This window comes from Blennius ocellaris (genome assembly GCF_963422515.1).
Source record: "Blennius ocellaris genome assembly, chromosome: 4".
Taxonomy (NCBI): Eukaryota; Metazoa; Chordata; class Actinopteri; order Blenniiformes; family Blenniidae; genus Blennius; species Blennius ocellaris.
In genome coordinates this window covers 2,127,801-2,145,633 of record NC_137653.1, presented here as the reverse complement: position 1 = coordinate 2,145,633, position 17,833 = coordinate 2,127,801, and the positions used below count along the sequence as shown (strand labels likewise).

The 17,833-nt window shown below is 46.1% G+C and overlaps 1 protein-coding gene across 1 annotated transcript in view; it reads left to right on the top strand.

The window, feature by feature from the left end:
* Positions 1 to 9,050: 9,050 nt before the first annotated feature.
* The window catches only part of syn2b (synapsin IIb), a gene marked incomplete at both ends in the record, with an annotated part of 99,554 nt that continues 90,771 nt past the window's right edge, over positions 9,051 to 17,833 (top strand). The window contains one exon of the mRNA XM_080494635.1: positions 9,051 to 9,505. Within this exon, the coding sequence (XP_080350761.1) occupies positions 9,051 to 9,505 (455 nt within the window). The remainder of the gene's footprint in view (positions 9,506 to 17,833) is intronic.

The following is a 17,833-nucleotide window of genomic DNA, read 5'->3' as shown; positions in this document are numbered from 1 at the left end:
CTCATGTGATGCACTATACGTCTCATCAATTTATAGAAAAGGGAGACAGAACAGAAGTGGAAAAACTGTAAATACATCCATCATGCATCCATCTGGCATGGCTCCTCCCTCTTTGTGTGGTAATTAAGTTTAATATTGCATGACGTGTTTGATGAAATACGAATATCACACTGAGTTAACGATAGCCGCGATGATGGTGACGACTCCTCCTATTGGCTTCCAGACTCTGAGAGTTGCAAACGCAGCGTTTTGGTGATAAAACCTGGAAGAAAAAAAAAAGATGAGCTAAAAAGAAAGTGGAGATCACGTGTGAATCAACCTCAGAGGCCCTCGCGTTGACCCCGAAGAGTGAGATTTGTGTCGTCAGTCATTAACTGCCTGCCTGACAAACGCTCACATCCATCCGGCTGAATTCATTTTACATTGTAGATTCGTAGCAGTTGGCAGATATGTCTCCGGCCCATTATAGATTTTCTCATCATGTGTGGGACAAATATTATCTTCCCAGTAATTGGTGTGGGCCATTTCTTCAACCAGATGCATATTGATGAGGTCACTGAATCCTGACTAACAGGCTCGCTCAATGTGTTGAAGCACCCACTTCATTTCAGAGGCTTTTTTTGTTTGTTTTTTTTAAATCCCAGGGGGAAATTCAGGAACACTGACACACTGATAATAGCATTAGGGTATATTTTTCATTTTCCAATCTGGTGCTTCTCAATATAAATGTTATTTCTAACCCCTGTGAACCCGACCCCGATGTTTTCATCATATGTTGCATGAATCTCATTCACTGGGTCAGTTTAAAGAGCAATATCTTAATATTTCAGGCGTCCAAAGAACAAAACAGGAGCATCAGTCACGTCACAAACTGCTCCACAAATGATGCATGTTGACATTCAGGTGACGAAGAACCTGTTGCTGTTTCTACCTGAGGCGTGGCCGGAATTCATAGCAGCAGTTTGTTGTATATGAAAGATGGAAATGGAGCAAAAAAACCCAGAAAACCTTTCATTGTAATTTCCTACATATTTCTACTTTCAGAATCTCTTCAAGAAAACAAATCCTGAACAAAGTACTTTCACATATTGTCATTTCTAATTGATATATTGTAAATTTTTCATATATCGAGTATATGTCCAAATATATTTAGTATAGCATCATATGGCTCTGTTGCTTTTCGTTGCTCAGATCAGTGTTCGATCAAAATTCACTCAACTTATTATATAATAACTTATAAATACGCATGTTTTTGTGTCAAATCCTGTGTGTGTGTGTGTGTGTGTGTGTGTGTGTGTGTGTGTGTGTGTGTGTGTGTGTGTGTGTGTGTGTGTGTGTGTGTGTGTGTGTGTTGAGAAACAGGAGTGATAAACCATGAGAATATTTTCTGCTTTCACACGTTTGTTGCCATGGAGATTTCCATTCCTGCCCATGCTTAGTGATGGAACATCAAAAAGGAAATGCACCATTAATCACACACACACACACACACACACACACACACACACACACACACACACACACACACACACACACACACACACACACACACACACACACACACACACACACACACACGCACACACACACACACACCGAGCTCGGAGGAAGAGAGAAGCAAACTTAAATGCACACATCAGGTAAAATAAGACGCCTGAGATGTGCAGTAATTTACATTTTAAATAGAGAAAGGCATGATTGATTCGATATAGAGTTTAGTGTTATCGTCCATCCATCCATCTTCCATCATCCAGAGAGAGAGAGAGAGAGAGAGAGAGGTTGAGCGCAGAGGAAGAATCTGAGCGCAGAAATGATTTTTGAGCGCAATCTCAAGTTTTTCTTTGCGCAATTTAAATATTTCCTCAAAATGCTATTAGTGCGCTTGCACAATTAATTTGTTGGCGCTCAAACTTTCCCATCGCTCGCTCAGAATTTTGGCACAAACATAACCCCATAGAAAACGTCTGTAGAATGCAGGCGTGTAATTGTACTGCGTAGCCTGCAAATGTGGCTACGCTCTAAATCGTGGCTCTCACCAACATGTGGCGCGCCGCATGTTGTTTGCATTTTGCACGAGCTCTGGGTGACGACGAGACACTGAACGCCGGGACGTCGGACGTCACCTCATCGGAACATCTGCCGGTTTTCCTTCCGGGACAGAAGGAAGGGAGGAAGCCGAGCCAGAAGCTCGTCGCGTTGCTACGACCGGCGTTTCTCCTCAACCTTGGCGTGTGGAAGTGTTCAGTTTTTCACAACTGCAGACAGAAGAAATATCCACTTTACACTCAAGACTTTAAAAGTAAAATATTGCACCTTCAGTGCAGCAGATAAATCACAGAGGAAGTAGAAGTGACCGATATCAGACGTCGCTTTTTATTTTTAAACTTCAGGCTTTTGACCTTCTGTCAGGTTTTCGCAGATTTATTTGTTTAAAAACTTGAGAAAAAGACATCAGCTATTTTTTTTTTGCAATAGAATGACATTTTCTTGTTTGGGTTTTTTTTTTTGTGCTTACTGAGGAAAACTCCACTGCACTCTTTACGTTGGCAAGTCTGAATGTCCATTTTTTTTGTTGTTGTGCCGAGGATATAAGTCTGTAGAACTCAGCGTTTTATTAAAGTACCGGTACTAATCTCTGCAGAACGCTGCAGAACTACTTTTTGTGCGGCACAAATGCCTTGTTAAATGCTGTTTTGGGGGAAATTCGTGTGTGTGTGTGTGTGTGTGTGTGTGTGTGTGTGTGTGTGTGTGTGTGTGTGTGTGTGTGTGTGTGTGTGTGTGTGCGCGTGTGTGCTTTAATAACCTAACTCCATCCACCCACACAGAGCTGTTAAAGTTATCTCAGCGAGTCGTCTCTTACAAAAGCTGAACTGAATCAATTACTTCCCCTGAAGCAGATCCAGAGACTTGACTTCTCTTTATATCTGATGTTTTTTTAAATTTTTAAATTTTTAAATTGCATCTAACGAAAAAAGAAAGAAAAAAGCACAGAAAAGACACTCCTGCAAAGGTTTGCAATTATAAAGCTGTGAGTCAAAACACGAGTCGACTGTAACGTGACGACAAAGCCCCGGTATTGGGTTTGTGGCCCCCCGTGTTTTAATTAACCCGACATGCGTAGAGACGTTCCTCTCGGTTCCGCGTATTCGTCCTCATTACATCCAGTCATTTTCAAAAGGGCACGAGTCGGTGAAGTTAAACTACAGCTGAGCCCACAGTGAAGCACATATTGGGATGCCCCCCCCCTCCTCTGAGGGTGTTGGGGGGGGGGGGGGTCGACCTCCGTGCTCAGAGGTCAAGCGTTCCGACTTCTCTTGGCCGATCGAGATTGAGCCAGCGGAGCGAAGGATGGCTTCACGCTTTTGCACATTCACCCACACGCTCTCAAACCCTGCGTTCTGTTCTTCATCCTCCCATCTGCAGATAACATGATCTCTCTCTCTCGCTCTCTCTCTCTCTCTCTCTCTCGCTCTTTATTTAAAATCTTCTCTGAATGAATGTGAGTTTAATAAGAGGATTCATTAGTCCGGTGCACAACTTGTTTTACTCACACCAGAAAACACTGATGAGGGTGGCTTCAGGAAACGTGAACTTTTATTATTTATTATTTATTATCAAACCGCCGTTTCTCTTTATCGACCAGCTGCAGCAGCAGCAGCAACTCCCACAATGAGTAACTGGCCACCTTTCATTCCCTCGATTGGGACTGTACCTCTATCTGTTGGCAGGAGGGTTTGTTACAGCAGAAACTGTTTTGATTTCAATAAATGTAAAACCAGAACTAACCCGAGGACGGATATGGCTGTGGAATGACAGGAATGTGTGTTTATGATTGTTTCGCCGACTCACTTAACTTTAAATGTACCAACGATGATTCTGTTCTATAATTTACAACACAGAAAGATGGAGGTTAAAGCCAAACGATGAAAAATGGGCCGTTGGGGCAGCAGCTTTGGGTTTTTATTATTAGATCACCTTTGGAAAATAGAAATGTGACAGAAAATAAAGACAATCAAACTGACAACCGCACCAAACAAAATATTGCTGATTCCCGGACTTTCTTCACTCGCCAAACTCTTTCTTTGCACATAAATGCTTTTTTTTTTTTTTTAAACGTCTCCAGTCAAGGTCCAATTTGTTGGTACGCACAGGAAGATGTACAGGATTATCATGTTCGCCAGTGGAAGTGTTGCACTTATTCTACACTGCAGTTCACACAGTTTAGCAGCTTATAAACTTACAAGGCTGCTAAAATTGTACTTCATGTAATCGGCAACTCCAGATTGCTCGTCGGTGTGAGTGTAAACCAGGGCTGCTCAATACGTCGATCGCGATCTACCAGTCGATCGCAATGGTAGTAATAGTAGATCGCATGACATTAGAAAAAAAAATAGACGCTGGTGTAATGAAACTAATTTACCTTTCCGAATAACGAGTACAATCGAACGCAGCGTCAGATGATTGCGGAATTTTTCTGACCTTTAGGTCACCGCACATGTGCAAACGAAGACGCTAAGTGTGGCGAAGCTAACAAGCTAACAAGCTAGTCAAGCGAGTTACCGCAAATTTGAAGCCCTCGCTTTCTTTCTTTTGGACTTTTATTTCCACGATTTCATTTTCGAAGTGCGTTTGTCTCGTCTGCCAGTCGAGCGTCACAATACCAAAGAAGGTAATCAGAGTAAACTCAGGTAATTACAACAAATGTTCATAGTTAATTATGTCGTGTTGCACAATATTGGCTCATACGGTTTTGCAAGGTACATCGTTATACATTGTACATATAAAGAATCCTCAATATATTTGAAAATAAATATATGTTTTGCATTTTTTGTAGTGGGTGGATCACTTTGACTTGGTCGTTTTATAAGGAGCTCAATGCTGAAAAAGTGTGGCGCCCCTGGTGTAAATGTAAGTGAGAGGCCAGAACATTGCAGGAATAAACAAAGACCAACGGTGGGTTTGTTTGTTTTTTCCCCCTCTCTTTAGTGTTTACTTTGATTGCCTCCGTTATATAACGTCTGTTTGGGGACGTGTTCGCTCACGAAACATGTAGGCCAGGACGAGCTGAGGATGTCGCTGCAGTTCACACTGCAGCTCCGTGACTCACTCCGTCTCTCTCTTCTGCTGGGATGAACCCCCCTACCCCCCTCTACACCCCCCCCCTCCACCCCCCACCCCCTGGAGGGGGCCTGACTCATCGTGACTCGCCACAAACGCCACATCCTTGCACGTTATGCAAACGGGCCGATCCAGCTCTGCACTGGAAGTCGCCGCTGAGCCGCTCCAGTCAAAGAGACTGAGGAGCGACTGATGCCGCCGCGGAGGAGAAACGGATTCACCCATTGTTTCCTCGTCTTCGGCGCATTTCAGTCACGACGCGCGTCGTGCCGGAGGCGCAGCACGCAGCTCTTTAGTCTGATGTCCGGTTGTGACGTAAGGGGTTAATAAGAGCCGACTGCTGCTGCAGGCCCGACGTCAAGCGGCGCTTCGCCACTCGCCTGCAAATTACAACAATTTTGTATGTTTTAAAAAAAAAAACTGAATTATGACTGGAAAAACAACTGAAAGTTGAAACGAGCTGTGATTGGCTCAGACTGCAAGCAAAACAAACCACAAAAAAACCAAACCTTTCAGTGCCCGAAAGGTCAAGGAATACATTTCCATTCATTGAGATCGCAGCGGAGAAAGCAGAGCAGAGTTAAAAATATGAAATATCAAAGCTTGACGTTGAGTAAGAGGTCACGTTTCACTTCAAGGACTGGCTGATGGGTTAATTTCATGTTTCACAGGTTCTAGGATGTATTACAATACGCTGAGATTACGACGACGACGATGTACTGTAAGCGGTGCGTTTTCCTACTGCAGTACTTTAATGCTACGGTTCTCCTTAATGTGTGCGTGCCTGGGGGGATTTTCTTCCCCCGCTGGAATAATCTTCCCTCTCCCTCTTTGTCCCGTCATCCCCAGGCTGCTTTTTTTTGAAGCGAAGCTTTAGAGCTGCAAACAGTGCAGACGCAGACTGCAGCTGCTTGCTGGCGGCGTTCGGGAATCGCGTTCTCCTCCTGCCCCGAAATGGGGAATGCATAATGGATCTCCTGGCACAGGCAGGAGATGTTTGTTTAAGGAACACACAGTCTGAAACACACACTTTGCAGGGGGGGGGGGGATCTTTAAAGGCTCTTAATCCGATGCCTGTGTGTGTTCGTAGTTGACAAACTGACGCTGTCATCATATGGGGTTATATTTGTGCCAAAATTCTGAGCGAGCGGTGGGAAAATTTGAGCGCCAAGAAATTAATTGTGCAAGCACACTCATAGCATTTTGAGGAAATATTTAAATTGCGCAAAGAAAAACTTGAGATTGCGCTCAAAAATCATTTCTACGCTCAGATTGTTCCTCTGCGCTCAACCTCTCTCTCTCTCTCTCTCTCTCTCTCTCTCTCTCGCTCAAATCTCTCCACCTCCGCTCAAGTCCTGCTGTGCGCTCGCTCAAAATGTGCAAAGCTCAAATGTGACAGACACGGTTGTCCACCAATCACAGAAATTCGGGGCGGGCGTTGAATTCTGATTGGTTGCTTCGGATTCTGGAAGTGCCTCATAACCAACGAAGAAGAAGAAGAAGAAGAAGAAGAAGAAGAAGAAGAAGAAGAAGAAGAAGAGGGAAAAACAAACTGCGAGGGAAAACATTGTTGTAATCCAGGATCATTATCTTTAGTTTTCCTTATTTCTGTTTTCCCTCGCAGTTTGTTTAAATATTTCCTCAAAATGCTATTAGTGTGCTTGCACAATAAATTTTTTGGCGCTCAAATTTTCCCATCGCTCGCTCAGAATTTTGGCACAAATATATTAACCCCATATCATCGCCGTTGATCCTCCTGTGACAGGTGATTCTGTCCCTCGCTGCACTTAAAGACCTTCAGAAACGAGGTCACAGTCAGTCAGCAGGTAGACTGTCTCCGGATTCCAAATTTCCAGGAGCCTGAATGTGTTCCACTGCTGGCGGCGTCGAGTCGACGCAGCAGCCGAAGCTCCCGGAGCTTCACATGATATTTTATGTCGAATTAATTAATGATCTCAAACACAAGATGCTTTAAAAAAACAAAAAAAATGGACATAATTTTACAAGTGAGCAAAGGAGGAAATTTGGGAATTTTAATGAACCCATAGATTTAACATAGAACAAGGGAAAAACGTTTTTTTTTTCTTTTTTCTTTAATAGGGTCCTTAAAGTACATAATTAAAACAGGGTCAATGACTACAACAAGAACAGTCACTAATGATCTTATTGTAGACATACAAGCACATCAACCAGTCTAATAGATGCCCTGTAACGTCAGTAATTCAATGTAAGTATGGCCAACAATCTAATGAAATAGCAATGATAACAATAAGATTATATTAGATTAAGATAATAATACAATTTTTTACAACCAGAATTCACAGAATGTGTGTCCTCAGTGAACGAACGTGACGACTTCACCTTCCACCACACCTCCAGATAATCAAACTGCACAAAACCTGCAAAAAAAACCAACAACATTATTTCTAAGAAATGCGGTTTAGGCCTGGGATGGAACGCAGAAGACAATCCTACACGTGCAAACTCACGCCTACGGATGATTCTAGAGTCGCCACTTAACCTCAAGCAGAGGTTAGAAGAGCGTGCAACCCTGCAGAGGAAGGTGCCATGTTGGATTTTGTCACCGCCATTAACAAGCAGGCAGTTCAGTATTGATTGATGGAAGACAGTTAAAAAAAAATCAATGGGTGTCTAATCACCTCGTCCTCCGTGTGTAAAACGCCCATCCTGTCCAGAGGATGTGACTTTTATCAGTTTCATCAGACACAAATCCAAAACGTGTGGGCTTGACATTCGGGATCCACCTTTACGTTTTTGATGTAGATGCAAAGGAAAACCCGCCATGCAAGCAAAACAACGAGAGAGAGAGAGAGAGAGAGAGAGAGAGAGAGAGAGAGAGAGAGAGAGAGAGAGAGAGAGAGAGAGAGAAAACTGTATTACACAAACTGTAAGTAATCTCTGTCCTTGAATTACACCGCATGCATTTTCAGGATAAAACTCCGCCACAGTCACAATCCTGAAAGAGGAGTTCTATTTTCAGCTCTCCTGGAATCCATGTCATGAGAATGCAGCGGCGCCGCCGCGCACGGCGGTGGGAAACGGAGGACGACATGTCGAGCGGGAGGCAGGAAGATGGACGGACGGATGGATGGGTGGGTGGATGGATGGATGGAGGGAGGGGGTGTGGCTTGCAGGGACGGCATTTCCATCTGTGAACTCCACCTTGTGCACGCTGGCAGGAAACCCCTTCCACTGGTTGCACACGGCACGGCGAGTTACGAGGCTGCAGCACGACACGCAAACGTAGCCCATGATGTAGGAGGATGATGACAGGAGAGAGGAGGAGGAGGAGGAGGAGGAGGGGGGAGGAGGAGGAGGAGGGGGCGAGGGGGGAGGGGGAGACAGCCAGTGAGCTTGCCGTGCAAGAGAGAGAGAGAGAGAAAAGGAGAGAGGGAGTGTGAGCGAATGAACGGGTGAGAGAAGCAGAGAGAGCTGCATCTCTTGAGTGCATTCGGCTTGCAGCAGCTCAGGAGGCAGGGAGGAGGGAGAGCGCCAGCACCTCACCGAAGGGGGCGACACCACACCTCACTCTCCTCAGACACACACACACACACACACACGCACAAACATAAACACACACGTCACACACACACACGCAATTTGCCAGGAGGCGTGAGGCTCCGGAGGAGGAACGCCACACGTACACGCCGTCTTTGCTGCACTTTGGCGAGCGGTCTCTTGAAGACTGGACCAGAGCTGCTCATCCGGCGCCTCATCCTTCCTTCTCCCTCCCTCCCTCCCCGGCTCTCCGTCCGTCCTCCCGGCAGCACGCATCCCTCCATCATCCACTCGGACTGATTTCCGCCTCGCGCTTCGAGCTCCGGCGAGAGAGAATTTGAGAAGGAGAAGCCGGCCGGGCGACTGAGAGAAGAACCGACCCGACCGAACCGACCGACCGACCGACCGCCGCCATGAACTTCCTGCGCCGCCGCCTCTCGGACAGCAGCTTCATGTCCAACCTGCCCAACGGCTACATGTCGGACCTCCAGAGGCCCGACCCGGCTGCCCCGCCTCCGCCCGCCACCTCGTCCCCGTCCCAGCAGGGCGCAGTGCCCGCCACGGCCCCGGCCCCGGCCCCGTCCCCGACCGCCGCTCCGGCTCCGGCTCCGGCGCCGGTCCAGGCGCCGGCCGGCTCCCCGGCGACCCAGGAGCGGCGTCCGTCCCAGCCGGCTCAGCCGCCGCCGCCGCAGGCCGCGTCCTCCTCCGGCGGCTCCTCCGGCTTCTTCAGCTCCTTCAGCTCCATCACCAACGTGGTCAAGCAGACGGCCACCGCCGCCGCCGGCTTCGTGGAGCAGTCGGCCCAGTCGCCTTCCCTCTCCAAGAGGTTCAAGGTCCTGCTGGTCATCGACGAGCCCCAGCACGAGTGGTGAGTCCTCGTAAGGCGCGAGCGCCGCCCGGGCGGCTGACGGGACGCCGCCACGGCTGGATGTGGCGTTTGAGCCGAGCCGGAAATTCTCGTTGACCCCCTGGAGAACGGGGTCAACGCGTGTTTTGGAGCGGGCTCGAGATTTGGCGTGTGCGCGCGTGTGTGTGTGCGTGCGTGCGTGTATGTGTGTGTGTGTGTGTGTGTGTAGGTGCTTCATATATCTGCTTCATGCTGACGCGATCACATTGAATAAAAGCCTGCATGTTCCTGTGGTGTAGCCACACACACACACACACACACACACACACACACACACACACACACACACACACACACACACACACACACACACACACACACACACACACACACACACACACACACACACACACACACACACACACTGGATTCCTCTGCAATCATCTTTTTTTTTTTCTGTTGCTCTCATCTCTTTGTATTAAAATGTTTTCCGCTCTCTCGCTGCTCCAAAAATAGAAACGGCTCTATTAATCTGAACAGACAGGAACGTTTCTTCTCTGGGGTTTGGATCCACACACACACCTCCTCCCGCCGCGGTCACCTGCCTCCCATTCTGCTTTTTTTTTTAATCTGTCTTGATGATGCTGTGTGTGTGCATGTGTGTGTGTGTGTGTGTGTGTGTGTGTGTGTGTGTTCTCATCCCTTGACACACACACACACACAGCATCCCTCAGTACAACTTGGCTAAGATATCATGCTCTTAAGGTGTCCGTCACTGGAGCCATCGACGAATCACATTTTTTTTTTCGGTCTGGATGATGATGAAGGATTTGACCGCGTAATCAAGTGGCGGTATTACCGAGGTGTACGTTCGTCTATCGTTTGGCCACGTGAAAATCCGTCCGTCACACAAGACCCTTCTGACCTATTTGAATTTAATGAGCGCTGCACAGTGTCATCATTTCACCACCACGGTTTAGCGCCGCTTGTAAAAGAGTGTGGAGCGACGTGGTCGGTTGTCCACGATGGTTACCACTCCCAAAAGCTAAACATGGGAAGTTAAATGGGCCAATAAATATTGAGAAGGAGTCCTGGAACAACAGGAACTTTGCGGTACGACAAAATTACGGTCAGAATTTCTAATTTATTCACACATTTACACACTTTCCTCGGTGGTACACCTTCCTCGAACGTGATAATGGAAGACCGGTCAGCACTTCGTACTGGAATGTGTATAAAAACCTATTTTTAAATCGCGATACGCCATCTGTCATATCCAATTTACTCCCCCAGTTGGTTCTTTTAACCTCCAGGGATGCTCAGAGTCGAGCAGCAATTCAATGAATGAGCTGAGATTAGTCGTCCGTGGCAATACTCGACAACACACGTGATCAATTTCGCTAAAAACTCTTAAAACGGTGACACACATGATGGTAGCGTTGGACTGCCATCACCTGATGGAGCAAAGTTGGAAAGATCCAAATGAAACCAAAAGGTCTGGGTTTGTTTTTTCCATGACATCTTAGACACTGATGTTAAAAGACGTACATGTTGGAGAGGTGCTGTGATGGATTCTCTATAACAGGCCTGACACGAGCACCATGGGAGCCATAAAGTCTGACTCAGGAGTCTCAATACACCACAATCCAGTGTAATAATTATACATATTAAACAAAAAAAACCCAAACACATTGACGTCCGTGTTTAAATCAGAGCGATGAACGATTGATTTATTCAGTGGGCATCACAGTGTTTTTATAAGAAACAGCTGACAACATGAAATCATTGAAGCTCAAGCTGAGAGTTTAGTGATGCGGCAGAGGAGGGTGAAAGCATCAGCGTCAAATCCATATTGTGAGCGAGAGCTTGTGAAAACAAAAGCTGCAGGAATGGTGCAACCTGAGAAGCGCCGGGGTGTTGGTCAACGTCAGTGGAAACACTGGGGCGGCACGAGCTTTAAGCAGATTTTAACAGACAAAAACTGCATAAAATTTAAAAAGATATCTTACAATTTTTTGGGGAAAACCATATTTCATTGATGGTAGAGTTATTCATACCTGCAATAATAATAATAATAGTAATAATTACAGTCTTAATTCAGACTTCATTGGTTAAAATGCTGTCATTCTGTACGTTTGGCACATTAAAGATTCAATCCAGCCCTAAAAACTGGATTTTGTGACACAAAGACCTTAATAGACTGAATTTATCTTTGAATTCTCAGTTCAAAGGTGATATACCATCATATTCTCTTGATCTCTGCTTTCATTTGTTCTGTAGTTTAATCATTCATTTGGTTGGTGCCGGTACTTTTCTTTGGAGGATGTCTCATAACCGAGTCTCATAGGGAAGTGTCTCCTTTATTTATATTTTACATTATATTAACATGCATTGTTTGATGCTGTTTGTCTGCTCTTCTCATTTTCATAAAGGTTTAATATCTCACTTAAGACCTGCAGTGTGGATGTGACACGTCTCCCCTTCCACGAGCGACCTTTAGATTCTAATTGAATCTCATTTGAAATCTTACCAGGATTGTCGTTGGAAGCAGTAAAACGCTCTGAACGACCCCCTTGTGTTTCACTCCTACGAAGTCAGCATTCGCGCCTCGCATTACTCTTTAATCAAACGAGCCGTAACACAACGTGAGAACCTGCAGAGATCCGTGGTTTCCGAGGTTAAAACCCTGCAGTATTGCGAAGCCAGCGATAAGCGAAGCCCGAGTTAGAGACAGCAAAGGTTCAGAATTCACACCAAACGGTTCTTCGGTTATGTTTCCCACACTATCAGCACAGGATTATCTTTATGCATGTGCGACGTACGCATGAATACCCGAGCTCCACTGCGCCGTTTCTGGCTGCGCGTGAGTGGCAGATTTATGTTACGTTAATCCTGCAGCTCAGACTGCGAATGCTCAGTGGCTTATGACTGGACCACTGCCATTCCAGGGCGCGGGACCCTGCGGCCCGCTAATTCATCGGGGAGAGACGTGAATGCACGGCTCGTCTTCGTACGTTTCCCACATCTGTCACGTCTGCAGGGAACACGGCGGATCAGCATCTGTCTACTTTAACCGTAACCTGTCGAGTCACATCATTGAAGGATTCAGTGTTTGATAAACCTTCCAACGTGTGAGTGTATATCATGAAAAGGCCTTTATTTCTGCAGTGTTTTAGAGCCACTGTCGGAAAATTGATTTTCTCCCATGAGAAAACAGGTCTAAGACATGAATTCAATCCACTGATGTACTGCGCCTCCTAATGGAATCCATCTGGTCATACGTTGGTCATCAGCCACTGTTCTTGCTCCGCGTCAGTCAAAGCTCTTGTATTTCTTGAGAATGCAACAATCTGTTCCCCACAAACTTCGCTTTTGCCTTTGGTATAGAAATACTTGATAATCGAGGATCAATGTTCCTTTTGGTTTTGCTGTTGTTCGTTGCGATTACAACTCAAAAACAACCGCTTGTATCGGCGACATTCAGAATACAAGCAAAGCAGTGGCACTGCTGCATCCATCATTCATCCCTCCATCCATCTTTTAGACGGGTTTATCACACTCAGAGGTTCAGTGGGACCGATCCCAGTGGACCGTCTGTGAATGCACCAGTCCGTCACTCCACAATCGCACACTTGACACGCCGACAGACAGTTGTGATTCACCAATCTTCCCTCAAATGCTTTTTTTTATTCCCGTGCGGCCTGAAAACACGAGTCCCTGCAGGAACGGCCGAGGGAGAACGTGAACACTCCGGACGGGCCGTCGACCATGAACCAGGACTCAGACCGAAGGACACACCCGCCACACGAACGCTTACATGCATCGCAGAACGTCTGTTGGATTCACAGATTCACAACAAATTCAAATGATGCAGCGTGCCGTGGGTTTTACGAAGCGGGGGGGGGGGGGGGTCACGACTCGCAGGGCCTGTAAGCAGAGTGCAAATTGTTATCGAGCGAGTTTGTAACGACGTCTGACTCCAGCCACGGAGCCAACGTCTGCCAAGCAAATGCTGCAATGTATAGATAAACATGCATATGTAATGCATGGCTGTGGTTCGTGTGAGTCTGCAGGTTTAAGAAATTATCAAACAGCATCGGGAGAAGAGTCAATAGTGAAACTAATCTCAACATTATGCAGAAAAATACAGTGGATTTCCCATTATTCACTTTATCGGAATTATTATTTAAAGGTATACAGGAGGATTTTCAGGAATTTTAGGAAAGAACCGCCCTCTCCACCGTTTGAAAAAAATGCGCATGCGCAACGCTGCACCTGCTCCCGAGACGGAACGCCTACTAAAACGCGTGCGAGAGACATGCACGAGCCCAGTTCTCCTCGTGCACGCTCTGTTTGCAAGTCACAAGTCGGCATCGCTCACATAAGCTCACTTTACAAGAAGATTTGCACCAGAGGGGGTGAAACTGTGTAAAAATGTCAGAGAATAATGCGTGGGGTCGGCCACCGGCTTGATGAGGACCGTGTGGAGTGAGCTGTGCGCAGGGACGAGCACGTACGACGGGCTTACGTCATGTATCACCAGAATGATTGACAATTGGGAGGACCAGTTATTTTGATGATCCACCCGGAAGAAGGAAATCCTCTACTATACCTTTAAAGCAATTTTTTTTCATCCAGAGAGCTCAAGATGAATATTAATGTTGTTGTTCTGACCGAGCTTTCCTTTAGGCATCTGGGCCAAAGAGGCATTCAGCTAAATGTTATAGATTTTTCCAGCCCAGCGACGAGCAGTCTTGAAGCTCTCAGTAATATAACATGGAAAACACAGGATCACACTGGGAATGCTCCCTCTGTAGTGTAAGTCAGTCACGCAGCACCTCCCCTGCTTAACCGCGTCGATTTCATCAGAACTTAAAGCACCTTGCTTCGTGACGCTTCAGAGGGTTTTGCAATGAAGATATGTCCGTGTATCCTGCCTTTTTTGTGTGATTAGAGCCGCTTCGGGAGAGGCGCCACACAGAGACTGCCGCTTGAACTCTGTATTTCCCCGCGACGCATCAGAGACGGATGGATGGACGTGGTGAAGGTGTAGCTTTCCTTTGGCCAAATGCCCAGCTGGGATTAGCTCCGGGTCCCTACGACCCTTTAACACGCCTTAAGACCGAGTGTTTAATTGATTTTCTTTCCCTGAGTTAGACAGACGGTTATTTCCACTTAGATTATATAACAAGTCTGAGAAAATAAGTGATCCATCATACACTATACTTTACTATTAGTCAGTCCAAGTTTGGCCTCATCTTCTTAAGTCCCAAGTTTAGTTTTTACTTTAAAATTTACGACCAGAGTAAACTCAGACACACCAACGACCTTGGGCTGTTTGAACGGGAGACAGAATTAAGAATCCCTGGCGACTTTCTACGGAGCCCAGCCAAAGTGGGACATATTTACCATATATTGCTCGGCCAGAATGATAAATCAGGACGCTGAGTCTGTTGTAGTCATTTCCAAACTGGGGTCTCGTCGTCTTGCTCAAGGACAGTTGGTCTGCTCGGGTGTCCAACACACAACCCACTCAGCCGACTGAGCCCCCCCAGGCCCATACAGTGGTTCAGTCCGTATTAATAATTACACTAAAAGCCCGACTCTCCCGTGAATTTGCGGCTCTGGAAAATGGCAGTGGGTCACATTTTAATTACAGATATTGCCGGTTCCCAGGACACGGATTTCTGGGAATAATACCAAGTGAGAAATTCTACTTTTAAAGTGTACGTGAATATCAAATGTGACTTAATTCATAGCTGCTGGGAGCAGGTAGAGCGGAGTTTTGGAAGCAATGATAACTAATAATTGCTTTGCAGACAGCCATACCCCAAAACGTTTCATGTCAATGCCACACATCGGATTTATTCATTTTATTTATGATTTATTCATCCTTGTCTTCCACTGTTTAAATGGAGTGCACACATGTTCACATAGAAAGACTATCATTTCCACATTTCACATTTCCTGAAGTACCGCAGTTCAAACAACAGTTTAAATAACATTTAAACAGCCATTTTAAATGGACCATATGTATGAGAGTCAGCGATTGTGTGTCTCTGTGTTTGTGGGATGACGAACTGGTGACTTGTCCGTCGTGTGTCGTCCTTTCACTCATGATCAGCAGGGATTCGCTTCAGACACAAAGATCTGATCTACCAACAGTTTGCGTGTATAAAACTGGCGCAAATAACCCACAATTGATTTCGTCATGAATGTAGAGTTTCATGTGGACGAGTTTTTCCCTATAGATGAATCGACAACGTGTGCAATGTGATTACAAAACTCTGAACACATTTGTTTTTGTTTACTGTTGCTGTCAGACGTGGGGTTTTTTTTTCAACTGGCTCTCCATGTTGTCTATATGCCGACTTTCTCCCACATTATTTTCTGTGTTGCTTCTGAGATCTTACAGTGTGATCGAAAATTACTTCTGGGTTTTTTTTTATTTAATTACTACATTTTGGACTTTGTGACAAATCATCTCTCATACTGCCTTTTTGACAAGTGTATTTATTAGATTTAAGGCTTCAATGTATTTGATAATACCCGACACCAACACATCTAACTCAATGGTGTCACATCTGATTGGATGGATGGATGGATGGATGGATGGATGGATGGATGGATGGATGGATGGATGGAAGACATTAATAGATTACCAGCAGAAGACATGAGAGCAACCAGGGATTGACATGAAATCAGCCATGTCGACACACATGAGCTGCACTGACGTCCACATTTAGCCGTTAGCTGACAGTTGCATTAAAAAAAAACAATCATCAGCTCATTCTCCACATTCTCAGATACTGACTGAGCTACAGTGATGACGTTTCCCCGGCCGCGAGACAAGAGGAGTCCACAGTGGGAGTTCTGCAGTGGAGCTTCAGGATCGGAAAACTTCATTTTCAGGCAATTCTTGACGCTTGGCAAGCTTTGTGTCTTCGTTACGTAAACAGACCCCGAGCCCATTGAGATGGATGGCGCGAGAGAGACACCCCCCCCCCTCCACCCCCCCTCCACCCCCACAGGGCTGTTCAAGGTGATCATCAGCACCGAAGGGAGGATTAAAGATGAGAGAGTGGCAGAATCTGGGAATCTCCTTTTTATTAGTTTCACAGGAGATCTGAGTGGCGTCCCGTCCCGTCCCGTCCCGTCCCGTCCTTTACAGCCTCTATTCGTCCGTCCTGTCTCCCCCCTTGCTTCCTCCTCCTGCCTCTCGTCGTTGTGCACGGCGCTCTGGAGGAAGTGCTCCAGGTTGGCGGCGGGATGAAGTAATGAGAAGAGACGCGGTGATTCAGCAGTTTCAGCCCAAAGGCCACATCTGCTCCCTTTCCTTTTAGTCTCTGCGTCCGTCTGCAGCCCTCCCACTCTGCCTCTCTCTCTCTCTTTGCATTTCCCATTATTTATCAGCTAAATATGGACTCTGGAGCAGAGTGTGCTCACCTTTCTGCAGAGCCCATCAGAAGAGGTTTCCTCCGGCCGAGTGTTTGAATCGACTCACTGGTTGGTTTTTGTGAGCTTGACGGCAGACTGACAGTGAAGGTCACACGATTCGCCTGCAGCGGACGCTTCCGCCAAAACGGCCTCGCGTTTGAATGCAATTCAACCAGACGCAGCATTTCCAGTCTTTTCCAGCGAAAACAGTTCAAGTAAATACATTAGGTCACCCGTTCATTTGGACTAGAGAGCGCATTGAATGAAGCTCGGCGGTGGTCTGGATGGGGGAGTCAAAGTAATCATAAAATAAACGAGGACTGATCTACGAGTGCAAACAGGAGTGACACGATCCCCTAATGTTGATATATTGAAACCTCACCTCCTCTTGCTTTGAATTACAAATACAACACAAATAAATACATATTTATTACTGTGGTTTTGTCGTGAAGCTGCAGCATACAACAAAAACCAATAACCCTTTAGAGTACTGGACTATAACTGCATTAAACCAGAAATTTGAGTTTCTTCAGGCAATCAAATGCTTCTTTGGACGGTATTTAGTTACCTGAGTTACCTGCCACATCACAGCAGCCCATTACTCCGAATATATGTGGTTCAGTTTGACTGTGAATAAGATCCGGATGCTGAGAAGGAATTTTGCTGATTATAACGACGAAGGTTTCTGTTTTTCCCTCATTAATAATCAAATGACTGGTTGTATGTGGTGTCTAACAGACCTGCTCCCGAGGCTTCAGCTGCCCCCCCCCCCCCCCCCCCCCCCGTCGTTTCACAGCAGAGCCGCTCTGTCATGAGCTAAATCACTTTTAGGCATGATGACATTGACCCGACTTGAACACAAACTAGTGCGCGCATGCATGCATGCACTCGCGCTCAAGCGTCGCCGGTGGA